This window comes from Bufo gargarizans, chromosome 5 (assembly GCF_014858855.1).
Source record: "Bufo gargarizans isolate SCDJY-AF-19 chromosome 5, ASM1485885v1, whole genome shotgun sequence".
Taxonomy (NCBI): domain Eukaryota; kingdom Metazoa; phylum Chordata; class Amphibia; order Anura; family Bufonidae; genus Bufo; species Bufo gargarizans.
The window spans coordinates 184,829,270-184,851,187 of record NC_058084.1 but is presented as its reverse complement, the minus strand read 5'-3'; the positions used below and the strand labels follow the sequence as shown (position 1 = coordinate 184,851,187).

The following is a 21,918-nucleotide window of genomic DNA, read 5'->3' as shown; positions in this document are numbered from 1 at the left end:
TAGTCCAGTGAGTGGTCCTAACAGTGAGTGAAATAGCTAAGCTTTCAATTAATGACCCCCACTGGACTCACGTTTAGATTAAGCAGGCATTTGATTCAGCGTCTCCTACTCTATGCTATACCACCCATAGATCAGGCTGCATGTGCCGTATAATAGGTATTTAAACCAGTGAGAACCCCCCTTCCCCTTCAATTTAGCTAAAGGTTCAAAAGTTGCACGTTTTACTTTTTTTTTTTCTTATTTGCCATGCTTTATACAGATACCATTAAGGCTTAAGATGTATAGAAAATCCAAAAAGTTTTATGAAGTTTTTTTGTTCTCTATAGGCATGTGAGTCACACAATATTGGACACATGTCTGGATGTGGCCCTTGACCTGGGTATTATAAAAAGTAACTTAAAAATATATTAAACTCTACATTATTGTACATTGTAAATAATAACTTAGATGTATATCATTTGTGGCAGCTAAAAAATAATCACTCACTAACATTATAAGTTTCTTTGCACAGCAGAAAAGAAAAAGCTTGTAGCAGGATATGGGATAAGAGCAATTAATACTTTATTTTCTATTTTCCATTTTAAGTCTACACATAAAGTTTATGAAATGAAATCAACACAGCTGCTGTCATTTTAAACTGAATTTCAGTGACAAGTATAAAAGATAAAGGAACAATAACAATACAAAAAAGCACATTTATAGGCACACATAGTTTTGTTTTAAATTTTGCACAATATTTTATTGGAGAGATACTAAAATCTATTTATCCCTTTGGGTTCACCCAGGCATGAGTGTGTTAATGACCAGATGTCATTACTAAATATATATTTTAGCTAAGCATTAATATAATTATAGAGCATTTACTTGGAATTTGAATATATAGCACAAGCTTCCCACAAAAGTATCTTAAATGTGCCATATAAAGCTTGATTAATTGTTTTTTTTAAAGTTGGCTTACATAAGCAGAACATAAGAGTAGTTGGGGTAGAAAGTTCCCATTTAATCCATAGATTGACACTTGTGGTTGGGGTAAAGTTAATAATATCCTTTATGTAAACTACAGAATTCAATCCCCACTTAGCTGGTTGACACTACGAGGGACCTCTTGTATGACACTCTTTTCTGCATCCTGGCTTTCTATGATTGATATGGGAGCTCGGTGGTTGATCAGCACTAGTATGGATTTCAGTGGTAATATGGCACAATTGTATGTGTAGTGCCCTGGAGCAGGGGTACTGTAAATTCTGAACATTTGTCTTTTTCTCCGATGCAAATTTATAAACGTCTTACTTTCATCACTTGAAAAGGTTAACGTGCACTGTTTAATGCTGTGTAATTTCATTTTATGTGTATGTTGTGATATATATATATATATATATATATATATTGTTCCTTTGCACTGTATTTGCAAGGCTCTGTGGAAAGCGATAATGACTGAGAGATACTGAGAGACTAATAGGACTTTGAATGAGAAGCTGGTAATTTTCCACAGCTATCATAGGCTTTAAAGAAGATTATGTTTTGGAGGCCAGACTTGTTTACCACTAAAACCAGACAAACTGACCTTTTGAATATCTGGTTTAACTCTGTTGTTATGTCTGGAAACTTGTTTTTGTCTGCAAAAACTCCAGTGTCATTGCCATTGAGTATCACTGAAGCTCTAATGTAAGTCTATGCCAGACTGGAGTGGTAATTTTGTAATTGTTTGTGCTGAGTTTCTACAATCCACAAATCCCACCAGAAGGTTTCAGTCTAGCTAGAAACTGTATATAAGGAAAGCAGTCAAAGTCTCTAGTGTTCTGCAGTTAGGGACCAGTGCTTGGAGGGAAAGACTCATGGCAGTCTGCATGAGTGACTAGAAAAAGACGATGATATGGGGATGCTGAGCCACAGACCATGGGTCACCAACCCTGTGACCAAGGAGCCACCCGGACTACTGGGTTACAGACTGTGGGCCTTTGACCAGGGTAACAGCCTTCTGAGCAGAAAGGGACATCTAGCTCAGGGCTTTCCTCAGCATAAACCCTTTTTCTGCCAGGGAGGAGACTGGAGAAGCCAGCCCTATGCCCTACCTGTACAGGGAGTGCAGAATTATTAGGCAAATGAGTATTTTGACCACATCATCCTCTTTATGCATGTTGTCTTACTCCAAGCTGTATAGGCTCGAAAGCCTACTACCAATTAAGCATATTAGGTGATGTGCATCTCTGTAATGAGAAGGGGTGTGGTCTAATGACATCAACACCCTATATCAGGTGTGCATAATTATTAGGCAACTTCCTTTCCTTTGGCAAAATGGGTCAAAAGAAGGACTTGACAGGCTCAGAAAAGTCAAAAATAGTGAGATATCTTGCAGAGGGATGCAGCACTCTTAAAATTGCAAAGCTTCTGAAGCGTGATCATTGAACAATCAAGCGTTTCATTCAAAATAGTCAACAGGGTCGCAAGAAGCGTGTGGAAAAACCAAGGCGCAAAATAACTGCCCATGAACTGAGAAAAGTCAAGCGTGCAGCAGCCAAGATGCCACTTGCCACCAGTTTGGCCATATTTCAGAGCTACATCACTGGAGTGCCCAAAAGCACAAGGTGTGCAATACTCAGAGACATGGCCAAGGTAAGAAAGGCTGAAAGACGACCACCACTGAACAAGACACACAAGCTGAAACGTCAAGACTGGGCCAAGAAATATCTCAAGACTGATTTTTCTAAGGTTTTATGGACTGATGAAATGAGAGTGAGTCTTGATGGGCCAGATGGATGGGCCCGTGGCTAAATTGGTAAAGGGCAGAGAGCTCTAGTCCGACTCAGACGCCAGCAAGGTGGAGGTGGAGTACTGGTTTGGGTTGGTATCATCAAAGATGAGCTTGTGGGGCCTTTTCGGGTTGAGGATGGAGTCAAGCTCAACTCCCAGTCCTACTGCCAGTTTCTGGAAGACACCTTCTTCAAGCAGTGGTACAGGAAGAAGTCTGCATCCTTCAAGAAAAACATGATTTTCATGCAGGACAATGCTCCATCACACACGTCCAAGTACTCCACAGCATGGCTGGCAAGAAAGGGTATAAAATAAGTAAATCTAATGACATGGCCTCCTTGTTCACCTGATCTGAACCCCATTGAGAACCTGTGGTCCATCATCAAATGTGAGATTTACAAGGAGGGAAAACAGTACACCTCTCTGAACAGTGTCTGGGAGGCTGTGGTTGCTGCTGCACGCAATGTTGATGGTGAACAGATCAAAACACTGACAGAATCCATGGATGGCAGGCTTTTGAGTGTCCTTGCAAAGAAAGGTGGCTATATTGGTCACTGATTTGTTTTTGTTTTGTTTTTGAATGTCAGAAATGTATATTTGTGAATGTTGAGATGTTATATTGGTTTCACTGGTAAAAATAAATAATTGAAATGGGTATATATTTGTTTTTTGTTAAGTTGCCTAATAATTATGCACAATAATAGTCACCTGCACACACAGATATCCCCCTAAAATAGCTAAAACTAAAAACAAACTAAAAACTACTTCCAAAAATATTCAGCTTTGATATTAATGAGTTTTTTGGGTTCATTGAGAACATGGTTGTTGTTCAATAATAAAATTAATCCTCAAAAATACAACTTGCCTAATAATTCTGCACTCCCTGTATTGTTTTGCACCTAAAGAAGCACACTGGTTTACCGTAGACCCTGACTCTCTGGACTTATTTCCCATTGGGGTGCACAATGTCTTACCATCCCTTCCGGAGAGCAGCAACACATGGTGACACCTCTACGGTAGTGTTGGCGCCACCCCCAAACCCGGCCACTGCATATGGTACTGTGAGAAATTTGTACTCTCATACTTGCAATTTAATTGAATAGCACAGTGAGACAACAATACTGAAAAGCACATTTTGTGAGGCATTGCAGCTAACATATATTGTCAGGAAGTAGACATGTTTTGGGCATTTTTATAGAGGTACACTGTGCACTCTGTCAGCTAATCTCCCTAAAATTGCTCTTCTTCTATGTAACAATAATGTAATCTTATTAAATGGTTTGTCTAGTTTCCAAAATTAATATATAATAGTATAATATAATGCCCTGGATCTTCCTCATTTAGGAAGAATGATGAGCTGCTGCAAAGAGAATCTCAGATTCTGGAGGATCCGGCATGTTTGTATTATAGGGGCGATCCATTGCTTTTAGTTCAAACAATGTAATGCTCCACTTCCCTTGCTGTTGCGCTGCAAGAAAATTGAAACTTACTGCCAGGCTCCTTCAGATACTGTGTATTTTATTCAAAGCCTGAATATTCATTTTTATTGCTTTTCTATACCATATTTGTCCTGCAATACCCAGGCAAATGGCTGCAACAATTGTAAGCTGAATAATTCCAGAAGAACATAATAGAAGCCATGCATCAATTATTTTCTTAGCTCCACGATTTCTAGGTTGACAAGTGCTTTTTTCCTCTTTCAGAGCAGAGAAAATGAAAAAGAAGGAATCACACTCGAGCAAGGTTACTAACGTGCTGTCTTTGTGGTAACGAAATGAAATATTCAAATATTCATTAAAAATATTCTACTCTACTGTTTTATGTATACAGCTTGTAAGCAGATCTATATGTCTATGTGGTGGCAGACGATAAACAAGTTCTTTCTGGTCTAACTCGGTGAACATAATCCTTTTTCATCTGCAACAGTTTTTTTTTATTTTTTACTAAATTACTGAATGCAAATTAGCAAAAAATACAGTAGGTAGCTGACAGAAAAGCATACCATGGTAACCAGTTCAGACTTCGGGGGTTTGTAGTTTATGTAATAAATATAGGTCATCTTTAGTGATAAGCGTCAGGGGCAATATTCAAATTTGCAATATTTTGCAAATATTTTTCAGAATATTCGTCATATATACGCAAATTCAAGATTATATTCTTTATCGCGATAATCGGCAATGTAATATTCTTGTATAGTAAGGGGTAGGCAACTTTTCTATTGGTTGCTAGTGATGTTGCTTAGCTGTGACAAAGCCTTCTCATTGGCCCACAAGCTGATGTGTACTGTGTTAAAAAACAAAACAAAAAATGAATATTAGTCATTACGAATATATAGCACTATATACTAAATATTAGGAAATTTTTGAAGTGCCGATATTTGCGATAAAAATTCGTAATACGAATATTTGCGCTCAACACTAGTAATCTTTAACCATGGACAGATACACACATGCACAAATATTTATATATCTATATATATATATATTAATACATGCACTCTAATAAAAATAAAAATAATAATAATAATATGTTCTGTCATATATAATATATATACCGTATTTTTTGCCCTATAAGATGCACCTGCCCATAAGATGCACCTAAGTTTTTGAGGCGGAAAATAAGGAAAAAAATATTTTAAACCACAAGGTGTGCTTTTGGTGGGCTTTGAACTAATGGTAGCCTGTGAATGACACTATTATGGGGGTCTGTGGATGGGTCTTTTATGGGGGTCTGTGGCTGACACTGTTATGGGGGTCTGTGGCTGACACTGTTATGGGGTCAGTGGCTGACACTGTTATGGAGGCGTCTGTGGATGACATTGTTATGGAGGCATCTGTGGATGGCATGACACTGCTATGGGGGATCTGTGGATGACAGATAAATAGCATCTTATGCTATTTGACATCCACAGATCCCCCCCATAACTGTCACGGCCTTTGGTTAGCGCTGTGACACTGTTGTCACACTTGCGGTTGCCCGCGGCAACGTGTTGCTGTGAGAGCATGTGGTGGCAGTGTCTTGGCCTTCTGGGTGATTGCTGTGACATGTTTGCCACGCATGCTGTTGCCGGTGGTAACGTGTGGTTTGGCATGCTTGTGTGTGCACTTCCCCTTTAAGTGGCTTCCTTCCTTTGTATGGTGTTGGAAGGGTTAACTCCCTTCCTAGTGTTTTGTGAACACTGGGTTTGTGTGGGTGTGGCTACTTGGGCTATTTAGCCTCTGCTGGATGCCTGAAGCTGAGGGTTCCTCTAGCCTTGGTGTATGCTGGTGGTTCTCTGATCCTGGTTTTTACCATCTGTCCAGAGAGGGCCACCCATGTGGTCATCAATGTTATCCTGATGTCTCCTTCCCTTCCTGTCCCTATTTGTATTGAGTGGGTTAAGTTCAGGGTGTTTGTATGTCTAGTTTGGTGTTACATGTCTGGTGGTGTTTGGTGTCATGTTTGCCAGACATTCCCCTGTCTTATGTTTATTGCAGCTATGGGTGTCCTGGGGCCCTGTGTGGTTTGTGGTGTGTGCTGTATCCTTTATTGTTGGTGTGGACACCAGCACTTGTGCACGAGTTCCAGTCAGTGTGTCTGTGGCAAGTAAGTGTGTTATGTGTCGCTTACCTGCCATCTCCATATGCTGTATGTGTTCCCCTCTCCTTGCAGCCTGGCCTCAGATAGAGACTCCTGTTCCTCCATGACTGGGATGAACAGGTCGTCTCTTCCCTGCTTCTTGATGAGGGATTACCAGGGCGACTTAGGGTCTCTAGGAATCCTGAGTATGAGTCGCCCTACCATCGGGGTCCGCTCATACAGTCAGGGAGAGGATTAGGGATGTTGTAGGAGGTGACTTGCTCCCTTATTACTCCTTTTGGCCAGGCTGATCCCCTTTGACACCGCACGGTGGGGGGTTTCCCCCACTCGCTGCCGTGACAATAACAGTGTCAGCCACTGTGAATGACCACCAATACAGGGGCTGGAGGCTGGCATCTACACTAGTTTTTAAATGGCAGCGGGGGCCCAGTGCAGTCATTGTATTCCATTGCAGCGGGCCCCGCTTACTGTACTAATGGTATCTGTAACTGTAGGCAGGCAATGGCTAACTATACATATGTTCGAAACAACACTGAGCAGCCTGTACTTATGATCATATCAGGCTCGAGGCAGGAGGCAGAAGGCTGGGCGGGCACTGGCAGTGTATAGAATACAGTTCAATAGAATACAGTGACTGCACCGGGCCCCGCTGCCATTATAAAACTAAAGGCCGGCCCCCAGACCCTCCTCCCTCCTCGCTGGCAACACCGCAGGAGAAATGCTAGCACAGGCTTCCAGTATCCGTAGTTTCAGGTGCTGCACAGCATATGCTATGAAGATACAAGATGTGCAGCACCTGAAACTACGGATACTGGAAGCCTGTGCTAGCATTTCTCCTGTAGTGTTGCTATCAGTGTGTGAAGAGTGGGAGAAGAGGGTTGCATTGACAATCCAACACAATGGGCAGCACATTGAACACATTTTATAACTGGTCAGAAACTTGTAAATAACTCATGAAAGAATAAAGTTACGTTAAAACCAAGAACACCATTGTTTTTCTTGTGAAATTCCCAAGTTTGATGTGTCACATGACCCTCTTCCTATTAAAAAAAAAAAAAGTTGGATTCACAAAATGGCCGACTTCAAAATGGCCACCATGGTCGCCACCCATCTTGAAAAGTTCCCCCCTCACATATACTAATGTGCCACAAACAGGAAGTTAATATCACCAACCATTCCCATTTTATTAAGGTGTATCCATATAAATGGCCCACCCTGTATATTATATATTATGTGAAAAGTACATGCAACAAAATGTATGATTTTTGTACGCAAAATCCAGGTGTAGTAACTCGATGCATTCCCCTAAGGTCCGACTAAATGCTCTTGCATTTTTTTTTTTTACCTAAGCACTGAAACAATGAGAAATCTTATATATAAAGCTGAGTGTACGTGTGTATGTGTGTGTATGTCCGCTAAAGGAATCCGCACTGTCGCATTTACAATCACAAAGGTACATCAGGTGTCTGGGAAGGTTTTAGACCAGGTCTCAGCTCTCTAGGATGTATCGTTCCTGAGATATTCTCAAAAAATGCATTAGCCAATAGAAGCTTGGTCACATGGCCCTTATCAGCCAATAGAAGCTCGCAGGTCCTCCAGTCTCCACATACATAGTTTTTTCTCCAGGTTTCCATAACAACCCAGCCATTTTTATTCACTGCTGTAGGAGAGCTTTAAGGAAGTCTGTCACCAGGGTAAGCGCTGTTGCAGTAAAGCCATGGCATAATAGCACTTAGTACCAGAAGGATATAGATACTCTAGAGAGAGTTCAGAGAAGAGCTACTAAACTAGTACATGGATTGCAGGATAAAACTTACCAGGAAAGGTTAAAAGACCTTAATATGTATAGCTTGGAAGAAAGAAGAGACCGAGGGGATATGATAGAAACTTTTAAATACATAAAGGGAATCAACTCGGTAAAGGAGGAGAGCATATTTAAAAGAAGAAAAACTACCACAAGAGGACACAGTTTTAAATTAGAGGGGCAAAGGGTTAAAAGTAATATAAGGAAGTATTACTTTACTGAGAGAGTAGTGGATGCATGGAATAGCCTTCCTGCAGAAGTGGTAGCTGCAAATACAGTGAAGGAGTTTAAGCATGCATGGGATAGGCATAAGGCTATCCTTCATATAAGATAGGGCCAGGGACTATTCATAGGATTCAGATATATTGGGCAGACTAGATGGGCCAAATGGTTCTTATCTGCCGACACATTCTATGTTTCTATGTTTCTACCTTATTTCAAGATGTGCCTTTGTTCCAGCAATAGATGTTTTTATCCTCTGAAAATCCAGTTTATTTGGTATGCAAATGAGCCAGTAAGATGCCCAGAGGGGCGTCACTCTTGCAGGAAGGAGCACAGACAGGCCCCCTACCACAATGTGTCCACCCTCAAAAGACTTAAAACGCTGCCCCCCAGGTCCTGTTAAGCCACGCCCCTGCTCTGGTTAGGCCACACTCCATCCCACTCCTGAGCCAACGGGGATTGAAAAAATGAAGGCAAAAATCAACTTCTATCAGCTTCATGCGTGGGAGGGAGGGTGACTTTCTCCCAGCAGCTTACACCCAGACAGCACAGTGCTTTTGTCTTAGAGTGAGCTGTTCAAAATGATACGCCCCTCATCCAGTTAAGCCACACACCCTCCCACTCACCCGAATGAGCCTGAAAAAATTAAGTTAAAAATAAATTTTTAGGTCACGCTAAGCCACGCCCCCATTTGGTTAGGCCACGCCCCTCCCCCTCCTGAGCCGACAGGAATTGAAAAAATGAAGGTAAAAATCAACTTCTGTTCAAAAGGACCCCCCCCCTGAACTGGTTAGGCCACGTCCCCTCTTACTCAGCCGGCTAAGATTGAAAAAATGAAGTTAAAAATCATCTTCTAAGCCACACCCATGATCTGGCTAGACCACACCCCCTCCACTCCTCAGCTGACAGGGATTGAAAAAAATGAAGGCTAAAATAAACTTCTGACAGCTGCAGGGGTGGGAGGGAGGGTGAATTTCTCCCTGTAGCTCACACTCCCAACAATTTATTGTTCTACTTTTTTCTGGGCCCCAAGGGCCTAACATCATGCAATCATTAGTTTATCAATTTTATTTATAAACGAACATAAATCAATTGAAAAATAGAAGATTCGGTATATAGCAATATAGAACTGCTTTCTGCTGGCTTATATTGTAATGTACCTGTGAAGCACATCGAAGCCTGAGCAGGCTCCAGCCTTTCCCAGACAACAAACAACTCCCCTGATCACCTGGAAACACCTCCAGATTTTGCACTCTCAGATGCAGTGGTCACATTTGACCATGGCATCTGAAGGGTTACACGCCTGCGATCGGCATTATTGCCAATCATAGACATTAACCCCAGATGTCTGCTATATGAAACAACATAAACTTTGCAGCTGTTGTGCCCGCTGCACTTGAGCGGGCACCATTTTTAAAGACTGGACTTCCACCGTACATCTAAAGGAGAGGTCTTTAACGGGTTTAATGGGAAAAAATATTCAGATTATGAAAAACATTTCTATGTTATCACCACTGAAATGATGCTTTAAAGCAAATAATACTAGTTTTTGAAAACCTGTAAGTTGATCAAAATGTTTTGCTTTTATAGTCAAGCTAAGTCAGACCCTGGTGTCAATTTGTAGGATGGATCAATGTGAAGCTATAATTAAGCATCTTATTTTTAATTTCTACCACCTTCTAACAGCAATACGAAAAGAGAAGGATTACTTCTTAAACCGATGTTGTAGTTTCCTGACAAAATTCTCCAGGCCATTTGAGTTCCGATGACCTGTGTTATTGTAATCCAATAGCTTTATTCTACTGTTAGATGGTAGACAGAACAAGATCTATTAAATCCTCTTTGATACTACTGAACAGGTACAGCTGTTTTACTGCAGCTTGGTGTTATACTAGGTATCTGAGTGTAATGCTAAGAGAAAATGTGCCAGAACATAAGGATTAGCTTTTTCTGATTTTAATGAAGGTGTTTCCAGACGTCAACAGCAGATGAAGGCAAAATTCTCATCTGTTGGGATTTGACCAGGCGCCAAGCCTTAACTCGAAGTCTTGGCAGTCTTATCATTATTATTTACTGATATAAAGTTTGCTTGTTAAATCACAATAATTTGCCCCGAATTTCAGTATTGTGGTCAACTACAGCTGGTTAAACTCTTAAACCCACTCACTTATCACTATTCGGTCAGTTTGGGGTATGCTTCATTACTCAATTCAAGTCCCAAGCTTACAAGGCATGAAAGTGAAGTCTTTGCTCAAACATATACATCCATAAATGTTTGTAGTGTAGTAAAAATTACTTGCAAAGATAGACATACTGTTTAACCCCTTCCTGCCCTGTTCCACAATAGTACTTAATTGAAAATACATACTTCCCATGATCTGCCATACTATTAGGCTGGTTTCACATGGACAGGATTTCCGGGCGGGTGCAATGCGTGAGGTGAACGCATTGCACCCGCATTGAATCCTGACCCATTCACTTCTATGGGGCTGTGCACATGAGCAGAGATTTTCACGCATCACTTGTGCGTTGAGTGAAAATCGCAGCAAGCTCTATATTGTGCATTTTTCACACAACGCAGGCCCATAGAATGGGGCTGCGTGAAAATTGCAAGCATCCGCAAGCAAGTGCGGATGCGGTGAGATTGTCACGCACGGTTGCTAGGAGACGAATGGGATGGGGACCCGATCTTTATTACTTTCCCTTATAACATGGTTATAAGGGAAAATAATAGCATTCTTAATACAGAATGCATAGTACAATGGGGCTGGAGGGGTTAAAAAATAAAATAAAAATTTAACTCACCTTAATCCACTTGTTCGCACAGTCCGGCTTCTCTTCTTTCTTCTTCTTTGCTGTGCAGTAGGAAAAGGACCTGTGGTGACGTCACTATGCTCCTCACATGGTCCGTCACATGACCCATCACCATGGTAAAAAAGATCATGTGATGGACCATGTGATGAGCGCAGTGACGTCATCAAAGGTCCTATTCCTCAAAGAAGAAGACAGAAGAGAAGCCGGGCTGCGCGAACAAGTGGATTAAGGTGACTTAAATTATTATATATTTTTTTAATCCCTCCAGCCCTATTGTACTATGCATTCTGTATTCAGAATGCTATTATTTTCCCTTATAACCATGTTATAAGGGAAAATAATACAATCTACACAACACTGATCCCAAACCCGAACTTCTGTGAAGAAGTTCGGGTTTGGGTACCAAACAATGCCGATTTGCGTGTGCAAAACGCATTACAATATTTTGCACTTGTGCAGAAAAATCGTACATGTTCCCGCAACGCACCCACATCTTTTTCCGCAGACCTGCCATTTATAGATGTCTATAAGGCCCAGCCTTTACCATTATGTCTAATTTAGTGCAGAAGTATTGTAGTGCACTATATGGTTGATCTGAAGATGACGTTTCCTAGTAGGACTTAAAGTAAAACAAAAAAATAACTTTTAACCCATTCAGGACCCTGTCATTTTTCACCTTAAGGACCAGGCAATTTTTTTAAAAATCTGCATAATTTATTTATTTAATGGCAAATGTATTCTTCTATCTCACCATCAACGCTCATCCTAGTCCTAATCATAGTCACACTGTTCCATAAAGTTACTCATTGATGTTGGTTATGAAGGCTTGTGGTTCTGTTCTATACATTTGCTTCTGGTGGCCGATTATAGTTGTTTTCTCCTATTTCTATACATGTAGGGGAAAAAAATCAAGCGAATTTCTTGGGGGATACTTACAGTTATGACAGGTGGCACCAGTGTACCCAGTTCCTTCGCAATTGCAAGTTATGGTGTCCCACGTTTGAGTGCACTTTCCTCCATGTTCACAATTATTAGGGACACATCTGTGAAAGAAATGAGATAAAATAGGACAAAAATTAGATAAATAAGATATAAATTAACTTTCTGAAAGACTAAATTTCAAGCTGCCCATGTAGTATATCAGAGCAAATACCTTTGGCAGTTTTGATACACAGTAGTAATTAATCCTCATTAGCACAAACAGATCGTAATGAAATGTGACGGTATATGCCAATCGCACAAAGGTGAGGGAGGCAATACTAATAACAGCCATATTAATTCAAGAAGCACATCAGGGCACAGGCTGATGGGCTAGATTAGCTTCTCCAAACTCTATAATTGGCAGAAACACGAGTGCAGACATTAAAAAAGAACAAGAAGAGACATGTTTGTGAACCTTTACTGTTCAATGGTTGGGCCCTGGACTTGTAACATATCAGGCAAGTTTAACAGCGTACAGAGAGATTGCAATGCTTTTCAGAGGCTACTTCTCATCAGTAAAGGGGTAATGAGGTGGCAGTATGCCTGCTGGCTTTAACAGAAAATAATCAGCCTGCATTGCAAAGCATGGGTATTCGACTAAGGAAAAAAGGCATTAAACAGCAAATCTTAGAACAGAAATTGGAGTGATTTAATCTGTGATACTTTCCTCCTTTTCAAATCTATTTATGCCAGCCGCAGCCATGGGCTCCTCATAGAGAATTCAAGAATGAAAATAGCTGAGCTATAAAGCAGGAAAGAGATGCTGCCCGTAAATCAAGCCTGTTACCATTAATAACAACGGTGTGTTTTTAGAGGCTTCTGGATATATTACTTTATACTAGGGCCTGCTTATAGGAAAAGCCAACATATTTTAATCCATTTGCTTTATTCTCATTTCATTAATCTGATGTAAGTCTATAGATGAGAAACAATGCCCTATTTTGCTGATATTTACTTTTTTTTTTTTTTTTTAATCCCCCATACTGGAGGAACACACTTCCTTTTGTACTGTCAATTGACTGGAGAAATATCAAAGATTTTTGTAGTCTCCAGGAAGTGGTGGGGTACAGTTCCCTCTCCAAGAGACCAGGGAGTAACAGGGTAGATGCATACTTATTTGTGTGTATAATCTTACTATTCTAGACACCCAGCAGGACAATAGCTCCATTAGTCCCTCATCTAAAATAATGTCCCATTTAAGGGGTTTTCCAGAAGTGCGATGTTGACCTATACCCAGGATAGGTCATCAATATCAGATTAGTAATGGTCTGACTCCTCGTACCCCGATCAGTCTGCTTTTTGAAGATGCAATGGTTCTCCGGTGAGTGCTGCAACCACTTGCTAGGCCAGTGACATCACATTCATTGGTCACATGGCCTTTGTGCAGCACCTCGTGAATAGACCTGGGCTGCAATACCAAGCACAGCTACCATACAATGTATATGTAACTGGCAGCAGATCATTTTTTTAGATGATGTTTCAGATTATTTTTAAGATGATGATGTTTCATAAATTTTTTCAGGATAACCTGCCATGATTGTGTACATGAATGGTAGCTCTATACCTGGCTATTATATGACTCTGCGATTTTCTTAGCACTTTTCTCTCTCTGCAGTCTATCTCATTCTTAAAGGGGTTGTCCAGCCTTTAATATTGATGACCTATCGTCAGGAACCCAGCACCCCCCTTGATCAGCTGTTTGAAGAGGAGACGGCTCTCCATGCCAGCACTGCTTCCTCTTCATTACACTGCACTTCATCTTGGAAGTGCAGTGTAATACACGTACTCGCTACATTCAAGTGAATGGAGCGAGTACTTGCTATTACACTATGCCACAGCACCACAGGAGATGAGACATAGTGTAATGATAAGGAGGCAGAGCTCGTATGGAGTGTTGCCTCCTCATCTCACAGCTGATTGGAGGGGGTTCTCGGGTGTCAGACCCTCACCGATCAGATATTAATGACCTGTCCTGACAACCCCTTTAATTTTCTGTTAGCTAATAGTTGTAGACTAACTGTTATGTTACTTTACTCCCATGGAAAGTACAGGCAGAAAACTGGAGATCCTGCTTCCTATTAGCCTGTGGCACACCCTAAGAAGCAATAGTGATGGAGTGTAAAATACTGCAGTACTGAACAGTGTCATGCTTACTTACATTTGCATTAAAGGCAGGGCATTTAAACCCCACTCCTAGTCCTGCCCCAAACATGCATGGGAACATTCACTTCTGAGTAGGGTTTACATACAGGAGAGCTGAGTTTGCCAGCATCGACTATTAGCAAGTATATAGTTTTGGCTACTTTCACACTGGCGTTTTGGTTTCCGTTTGAGAGATCCATTTCAGGGCTCTCACAAGCGGTCCAAAACTGATCAGTTTTGCCCTAATGCATTCTGAATGGACAAGGATCCGTTCAAAATGCATCAGTTTCCCTCCCTTCTGCCTGCTCTGGAGGCGGACACCAAAACGCTGCTTGCAGCGTTTTGGTGTCTGCCTGACGATGCAGAGGGAAACGGATCCGTCCTGACACATAATGCAAGTCAATGGGGACGGATTCTTTTTCATTTTACACAATATGGCACAATAGAAAACGGATCCGCCCCCATTGACTTTCAAAGGTGTTCAAGACGGATCCGTTTTGGCTATGTTACAGATAATACAAACGGATCATAAAAATCATTGTAAAGTGCAGTAATGCCAATAATTGGCAGATCAACAGGAATTATGTGGATATTGCAATAAAACAAACTACATCATGTATACATGTACATACATGTACATAATTTAACATGTACATAATATATAGAGAAAGTAGGGCTAGGGGTTTCAATATAGTACCATGTGCAAAAGTCTTTGTAACTGTATGTAATCATCACAAGACCAGGACAGATCATACAGTACTTGTTGCACAAAGTGATTGACATTATATGGAATTATATGGTTTACGATACAGCAGTGGTCTCTTTTGCAACTATTCCAAATCGGTCTATGCCCACTGTCCTACAGCTATACAGTGTAGGCGTGCACACCACTCCACTTGTCATGTCATCTGGCATCCTGGTAGCTGATGCCCTCTCCATGTTGCTGCCCCTGCACTCCCTTAGAGTGCCTGATACTCCCTTAAAGCACAAGCATTCTCATCTCCAGCCTCTTAAGATGCCAGTGCGCGTGCTCCCAAATATTTCCCCACAAGGGTGCCTGAGCTTTAGGTTCCCTGGTGACCAGCAAAGTTGTTTCATAGTCTAGTGCTTTTGTGATTTACCTGGGTTTATTCTGCATTATCAACTGCCTGTATTAATGCCATGTTTCAAGTTTGTGCTTTCTTGCCCATGTCCAATTTCATTTCAGTTTATGTTAGCCCAGTCTGTCTATCCTGTCTGTGCTGAAGTCTAGATGTTAGCCTGCCTGCCTCATGGTTGCCTTATCACTACTCTGCCCAAAAGTCTTTCCTATGTCTGCATTAATTGTGTGCTGTCTTGATAAAAAAAAAAAAACATAATTCTAGTTTTGTGACTGTTCAGAGTATACATGCTATCTAGTCACTCCAAATGCATTTTTGTACCCTGAGCTTTTAGTGCTTGCATAGGAGTCCCTGACCCCAGTGGGTCAAAGCTGCCAATTACATTGGGACTACACCGGGAAGTAGCAGTCCAATTGATTCCTTGCAGCAAAGTCCAGATCCTTGTATAAGAGTTAAAGGGTAAATACCAGGGGAGCACAAGAATAATGCTGTTAGGGTTTATACCAAAGCTAAACTGTTTAGTTGGCACAGTGGATTCACACTCACTGATCCGTAACACAACCTGCTGCAAAATTTGGAAAACATGGGTCATTGTAACATTGGTTTGTGTGAAATACAATGTGTTTCTATAGACATGACCAACATACAAATTTTGGTGAACACTAAAATGTGTACAACTATAAAAATTATTATGGAATCCAAATAGTTTATCTTATACTGTAATTAGACATTATGATAAAACTAATGATGTGATATTGAAGATGAAGACCACAAAAAAAATGGACTAGAAGGTGATAGAGTATGAAGAAGGAAAATAATTAGGCAGAGGAAGGTCAAGTTAGAGAATGAGGAAGATAAGAAAAAATAAGAAGAAAGAAGAGAAAGAAAAATAAGAGGAAGAGAAAACAAAGGTAGTAGACAAAGAGGAAAAAGAAATAGAGGAAGAGGAAGTAGAAAAAGAGGAATAAGAAGTAGAAGAGGAAAACAAAGAAGAACAATAGTAAGATAAAATACAATAAGCACAGAATAAAAACATTCATATCTTTAAATATTTAGGTGATGATTATAGAAACATAACATTGTAATGTGGGATCAACAACGTTGCTTATCCAGAAAGCCTAGTGTCACCACCAGACATCTGAGAAGCTCTGACAGATGCCTTTCAGAACCTCCTCCTTGAGCTTCCTTTGTTTTGCTTTCAGTTCCTCATCTCGTTAGCCTCTCTCAGCTGTCATGTAGTTGTACTGATTGCATCCCTTTAAATTCCTCCCCATAGTGCATCAGTGTGCGGTTTATATTTCTTCCTGGAGTGTGTGTGCATGCTGATCCTACTTCCCAGTCTTCTACAAGATAAGTGTTGTGAATTCTTTTGTGTTTTCTGTTTGCTGGATCCCAGGTGACCCTGACTCCCTCCGTATCTAGTGTAGGGAGCCGGCGGTCGTGTCCCCTCACTATTATAGGGTGTTCAGGTGTTATACAGTAGAGGTACGAGGATATGCGATCATCTACCATTGGGATTTTCGCATAGGCTGAGCAGTCAGGGAGAGTGCCAGGTCTGATGCAGGGGTCTCCCTTTTTGTTCCTTAGTTTTGGATACAGTGAGTCGTATATTCATTTTGTGTTGTCTTGTTTCCTGTACACCTTCCGTGACACCTAGATCAGAATCAACTAGATTTTAGATGAAATTGGCAAGGTACAACGTGCCAACAAAAAAATCAGAAGCCTTGCATTTTGTGTATGAAGGTTTGGGTCCTTCTATTGTACTGCCTGGCGGTGGTCTCTGTGCGGAGGCGGGGACAGCTGGGGCCCGGCGTCGCCTGTTCCCATGGTAACTGCAATGGCGCTAAGCGCCGAGCTGCTCACTCGGCTGTATTGGAACTCAGGAGTCATGTGACGCTTGCCACGTCACTTTACTCTACCAGCACCCTATTTAAACAGGCCATCTGCTGGCCACGGATTGCTTGTTATTGAGGTCCTTCTTGCGATTACTTATCTGGTTTGCTGTTCTCCTGCTCGTGTTACTTCCCGTCCGTCTCATCCCTTGGTCTTGGCGTTCCCTCCTGGTTCTGACTTCGGCTTCCTCCTGACGATTCTCTGCTTGCTACTCTGGTACTGTGCTGCTCTCCTGGTTATTGACTCGGTTTGTTTGACTGCTCTAGTTGTGTGTTTGTCCGTCTTCCCTGCACTTATCCTAGTTGAGGCTTTGTCGACCAGTTGTCCCTTGTCACTAGGACTTGTGAGGCAAGTAGGCAGGGACAGGGGCGCGGGTTGAGCTCAGTGGTCACTTCCCCACTCCCTGTGTGTGTGACACTGACATGGTTGCATCTGAGATGCAGTTAGATATTATTTGTTAGAATTTTATAGAAATGCAGCATTTGTCCTGCATAATTAGCGAAGGTCAGAGGCACAAAGCAGAGACCAAATGAACAGTCATGGAAAAGAATGTATCTATTTATTTTATACACTTATAGAGCGCTTCTATATTCTGCAGTGCTTTACAGACATTAGCATCAAGCTGACCCCAATGGGGCTCACAATATAAGTTTCCTATCAGTATGTTTTTGGATTATGGGAGGAAACCATGCAAACACAAGGAAAACATACAAACTCCATGCAGATGTTGTTCTTGGTCAGATTCGAACCTAGGAACTTAGCGCTGTAAGGTACTAGTGTAACCACTGAGACACCATGCTACTGTGCTACCCAGAAGACAGTATTCCTACAAATTTGTTTGTGGGAAAGAAGTATTTTGAAAACTATTTAGATTGCTTTTTGTACTGTTACTCTCCAAGGTCTTATTATTTCCTGCATTAATTTGGTAAATCACCCATGCCAGATATGGATCACAAAATGCCTAACAGGTCTAGATCAATTCAAGTCACCATTAAAAAGATGCCATATTTCCTCACAGTAAAGTGGAAAAAAACTAATGATTGATTTGCCCCCCCCAAAAAAATATATTAATAAAATTTGTGTTGTGATCAAGATAAGACATACAGATTTCCTTATCTATTTATCTTTGTAGCTTGAGATATCTCGAGATGATTGGTAAAAAAAAATGTGTTACTTTAGGTCTTCTTGTGCAACTCATCTCTGGATATCTCATGCCAAGAGTAAAGGTCAGAAATACACATCCCGTACAGGTGAATTAGATGCATAGCATGCAAGTATATATATAAAAAAAATTGGTTCAATATATTACCATGAAAGTATGGATTTTTGCTCAATTTTATTAGATTTTTAGCCACATATCATTTATTTTGCAAAGTAATTGCCCTCTAAACCAGAGGAGCCTATCTCCCAGCATTTCCGGACATTCTACAGCTATCAGCATACAACAGAGCATGATGGGAGTTGAAGTTTTACAACAGCTGGAGGGCTGCAGGTTGAGCATCTCTGCTTTAAACTAATTGATTTTGCAATTTTAACCCCTTAGGGATCAGGCTCATTTTCACCCTAAGGACCAGGCCATTTTTTGCAAATCTGACCAGTGTCAATTTAAGTGGTGAGAACTTTAAAACGCTTTGACTTATCCAGGCTATTATGAGATTGTTTTTTCGTCACATATTGTATTTCATGACACAGGTAAAATGAAGTAAACAAAAGTTAATTTTTATTTATAAAAAAATACAAAATTTACCATTTTTTTTAAAAAAATTGCAAAGAAGAGAAGTTTACATTTCTCTACTTCTATAATACATAGTAATACCTACAAAAATAGTTATTACTTTACATTCCCCATTTGTCTACTTCATGTTTGGATCATTTGGGGAATGACATTTAATTTTTGGGGGATGTTACAAGCCTTAGAAGTTTAGAAGCAAATCTTGAATTTTTTTTGGGAAATTTTCAAAACCCACTTTTCAAGGACCAGTTCAGGTCTGAAGTCACTTTGTGAGGCTTACATAATAGAAACTACCCCAAAATGACCCCATTCTAGAAACTACACCCCTCAAGGTATTCAAAACTGATTTTACAAACTTTATTAACCCTTTAGGTGTTCCACAATAATTTTTGGGCAGATTTTCCATTTTAATCATTTTTTTCCAGTTACAAAGCAAGGGTTAAGAGCCAAACAAAACTCAATATTTATGGCTCTGATTCTGTAGTTTACAGAAACACCCCATATGTGGTTGTAAACCGCTGTACGGGCACACGGCAGGGCGCAGAAGGAAAGAAATGCCATACGGTTTTTGGAAGTCATATTTTGCTGGACAGGTTTTTTGACACCATGTCCCATTTGAATCCCCCCTGATGCACCCCCTAGTGTATAAACTCCAGAAAAGTGACCCCATTCTAGAAACTACGCCCCTCAAGGTATTTAAAACTGATTTTACAAACTTTGTTAACCCTTTAGGTGTTCCACAAGAATTAATGGAAAATAGAGATACAATTTTGAAATTTCTTTTTTTGGCAGATTTTCCATTTTAATAATTTTTTCCAGTTACTAAGCAAGGGTTAACAGCCAAACAAAACTCAATATTTATGGCTCTGATTCTGTAGTTTACAGAAACACCCCATATGTCAGGGATATCAAACTCGTGGCCCTCCAGCTGTTGCAAAACTACAACTCCCATCATGCCTGGGTATACTACAGCTATCAGGGAATGATGGGAGTTGTAGTTTTGCAACATCTGGAGGGCCATGAGTTTGACATCCATGCCATATGTGGTCGTAAACCGCTGTACATGCACACGGCAGGGCACAGAAGGAAAGGAATGCCGTACGGTTTTTGAAAGGCAGATTTTGCTGGACTGGTTTTTTGACGCCATGTCCCATTTGAAGCCTTCCTGATGCACCCCTAGAGGAGAAACTCAAAAAAGGGACCCCATTCTAGAAACTACAACCCTCAAGGTATTCAAAAACGATTTTACAAACTTTGTTAACCCTTTAGGTGTTCCACAAGAATTAATGGAAAATAGAGATACAATTTCAAAATTTTCACTTTTTTGGCAGATTTTCCATTTTAAGAATCTTTTTCCAGTTACAAAGCAAGGGTTAACAGCCAAACAAAACTCAATATTTATGGCTCTGATTCTGTAGTTTTCAGAAACACCACATATGTGGAAACTGCTGTATGGGCACACGGCAGGGCGCAGAAGGAAAGGAATGCCATATGGTTTTTGATAGGCAGATTTTGCTGGACTGTTTTTTTGACACCATGTCCCATTTGAATCCCCCCTGATGCACCCCTAGAGTAGAAACTACAAAAAAGTTACCCCATTTGACAAACTATAGGATAGGGTGGCAGTTTTGTTGGTACTATTTTAGGGTACATATTATTTTTGGTTGCTCTATATTACACTTTTTGTGAGGCATAGTAACAAGAAATAGCTGTTTTGGCAACGTTTTTATTTTTTGTTATTCACAACATTCATCTGACAGGTTACCCATACCTAATATGTATAACTTTTTTTTATTTATGTAAGTTTTACACAATTATATCATTTAAATAAAAAAACAATCATGTTTTACTGTTTCCATAGTCTGAGAGCCATAGTTTTTTCAGTTTTTGGGCAATTATCTTGGGTAGGGTATGACTTTTGCGGCATGAGATGTGACTTTTTGATCGCTTTCTATTACACTTTTTGTGATGTAAGGTGATAAAAAATGGCTTTTTTAACACCATTTTTTATTTTTATTTTTGGGGGTTTTGCGATGTGATATTTTTATGCAGCAAGTTATTACGGACGCGGAGATATCTAATATGTATACTTTTTTTTATTTATGTAAGTTTTACACAATAATATCATTTTTTAAACAAAAAAAAATCATGTTTTAGTGTCTCCATATTCTGAGAGCCATAGTTTTTTTCAGTATTTGGGTGATTATCTTAGGTAGGGTCTCATTTTTTGTGGGATGAGATGACGGTTTGATTGGCACTATTTTGGGGTGCATATAACTTTTTGATTGATTGCTATTACACTTTTTGTGATGTAAGTGACAAAAAATTGTTTATTTTGCAGTTTTAATTTTGTAATTTTTTTACGGTGTTCATCTGAGGGGTTAGGTCATGTGATATGTTTATCGAGCCGGTCTATATGGACAGGCTCATCACCGGAAGGCAGCGCGATGCCCTCTACAGCCCCACGGGGACCCAATGGCACCTGCACCCGCCGCACCATTGAAAAGCCGTAAACCGCAGGTCTGAATTGACCGGTTTGCGGTGATTTCCGACACGGGGGGGGGTTCACGGGACCCCCTTCCTGCACATTTAGCCAAGGTGCCTGCTCAATGATTTGAGCAGGCACCTTGCTCCGATCACCGCCCGCCGGGCGGCGGTGATTGGAAATACACATGACATACCAGTATGTCATGTGTCCTTAAGTACCGGGACAACATGCCGTATCGGTACATCATGTGTCCTAAAGAGGTTAAGGAGCTAGAATTATAACCAAATGCTGCATATAATTTGATGACAGTCTTTCACATGACTGTTGAGGAACCTTTAAATGTTTGAGACATCTTGGTCAGACCTTCACTATAGCCCGATATTTTTGTCTTGTTTAGCCATGTAGATGTAGA

General features: G+C 40.5%; 1 protein-coding gene across 1 annotated transcript in view; it reads right to left on the bottom strand.

The window, feature by feature from the left end:
• CNTNAP2 (contactin associated protein 2) overlaps window positions 1–21,918 on the bottom strand; it is a 2,163,381-nt gene that overhangs the window by 757,418 nt on the left and 1,384,045 nt on the right. The window contains exon 12 of the mRNA XM_044295439.1: window positions 12,107–12,213. Coding sequence (XP_044151374.1) covers window positions 12,107–12,213 — 107 coding nt within the window. The remainder of the gene's footprint in view (window positions 1–12,106; window positions 12,214–21,918) is intronic.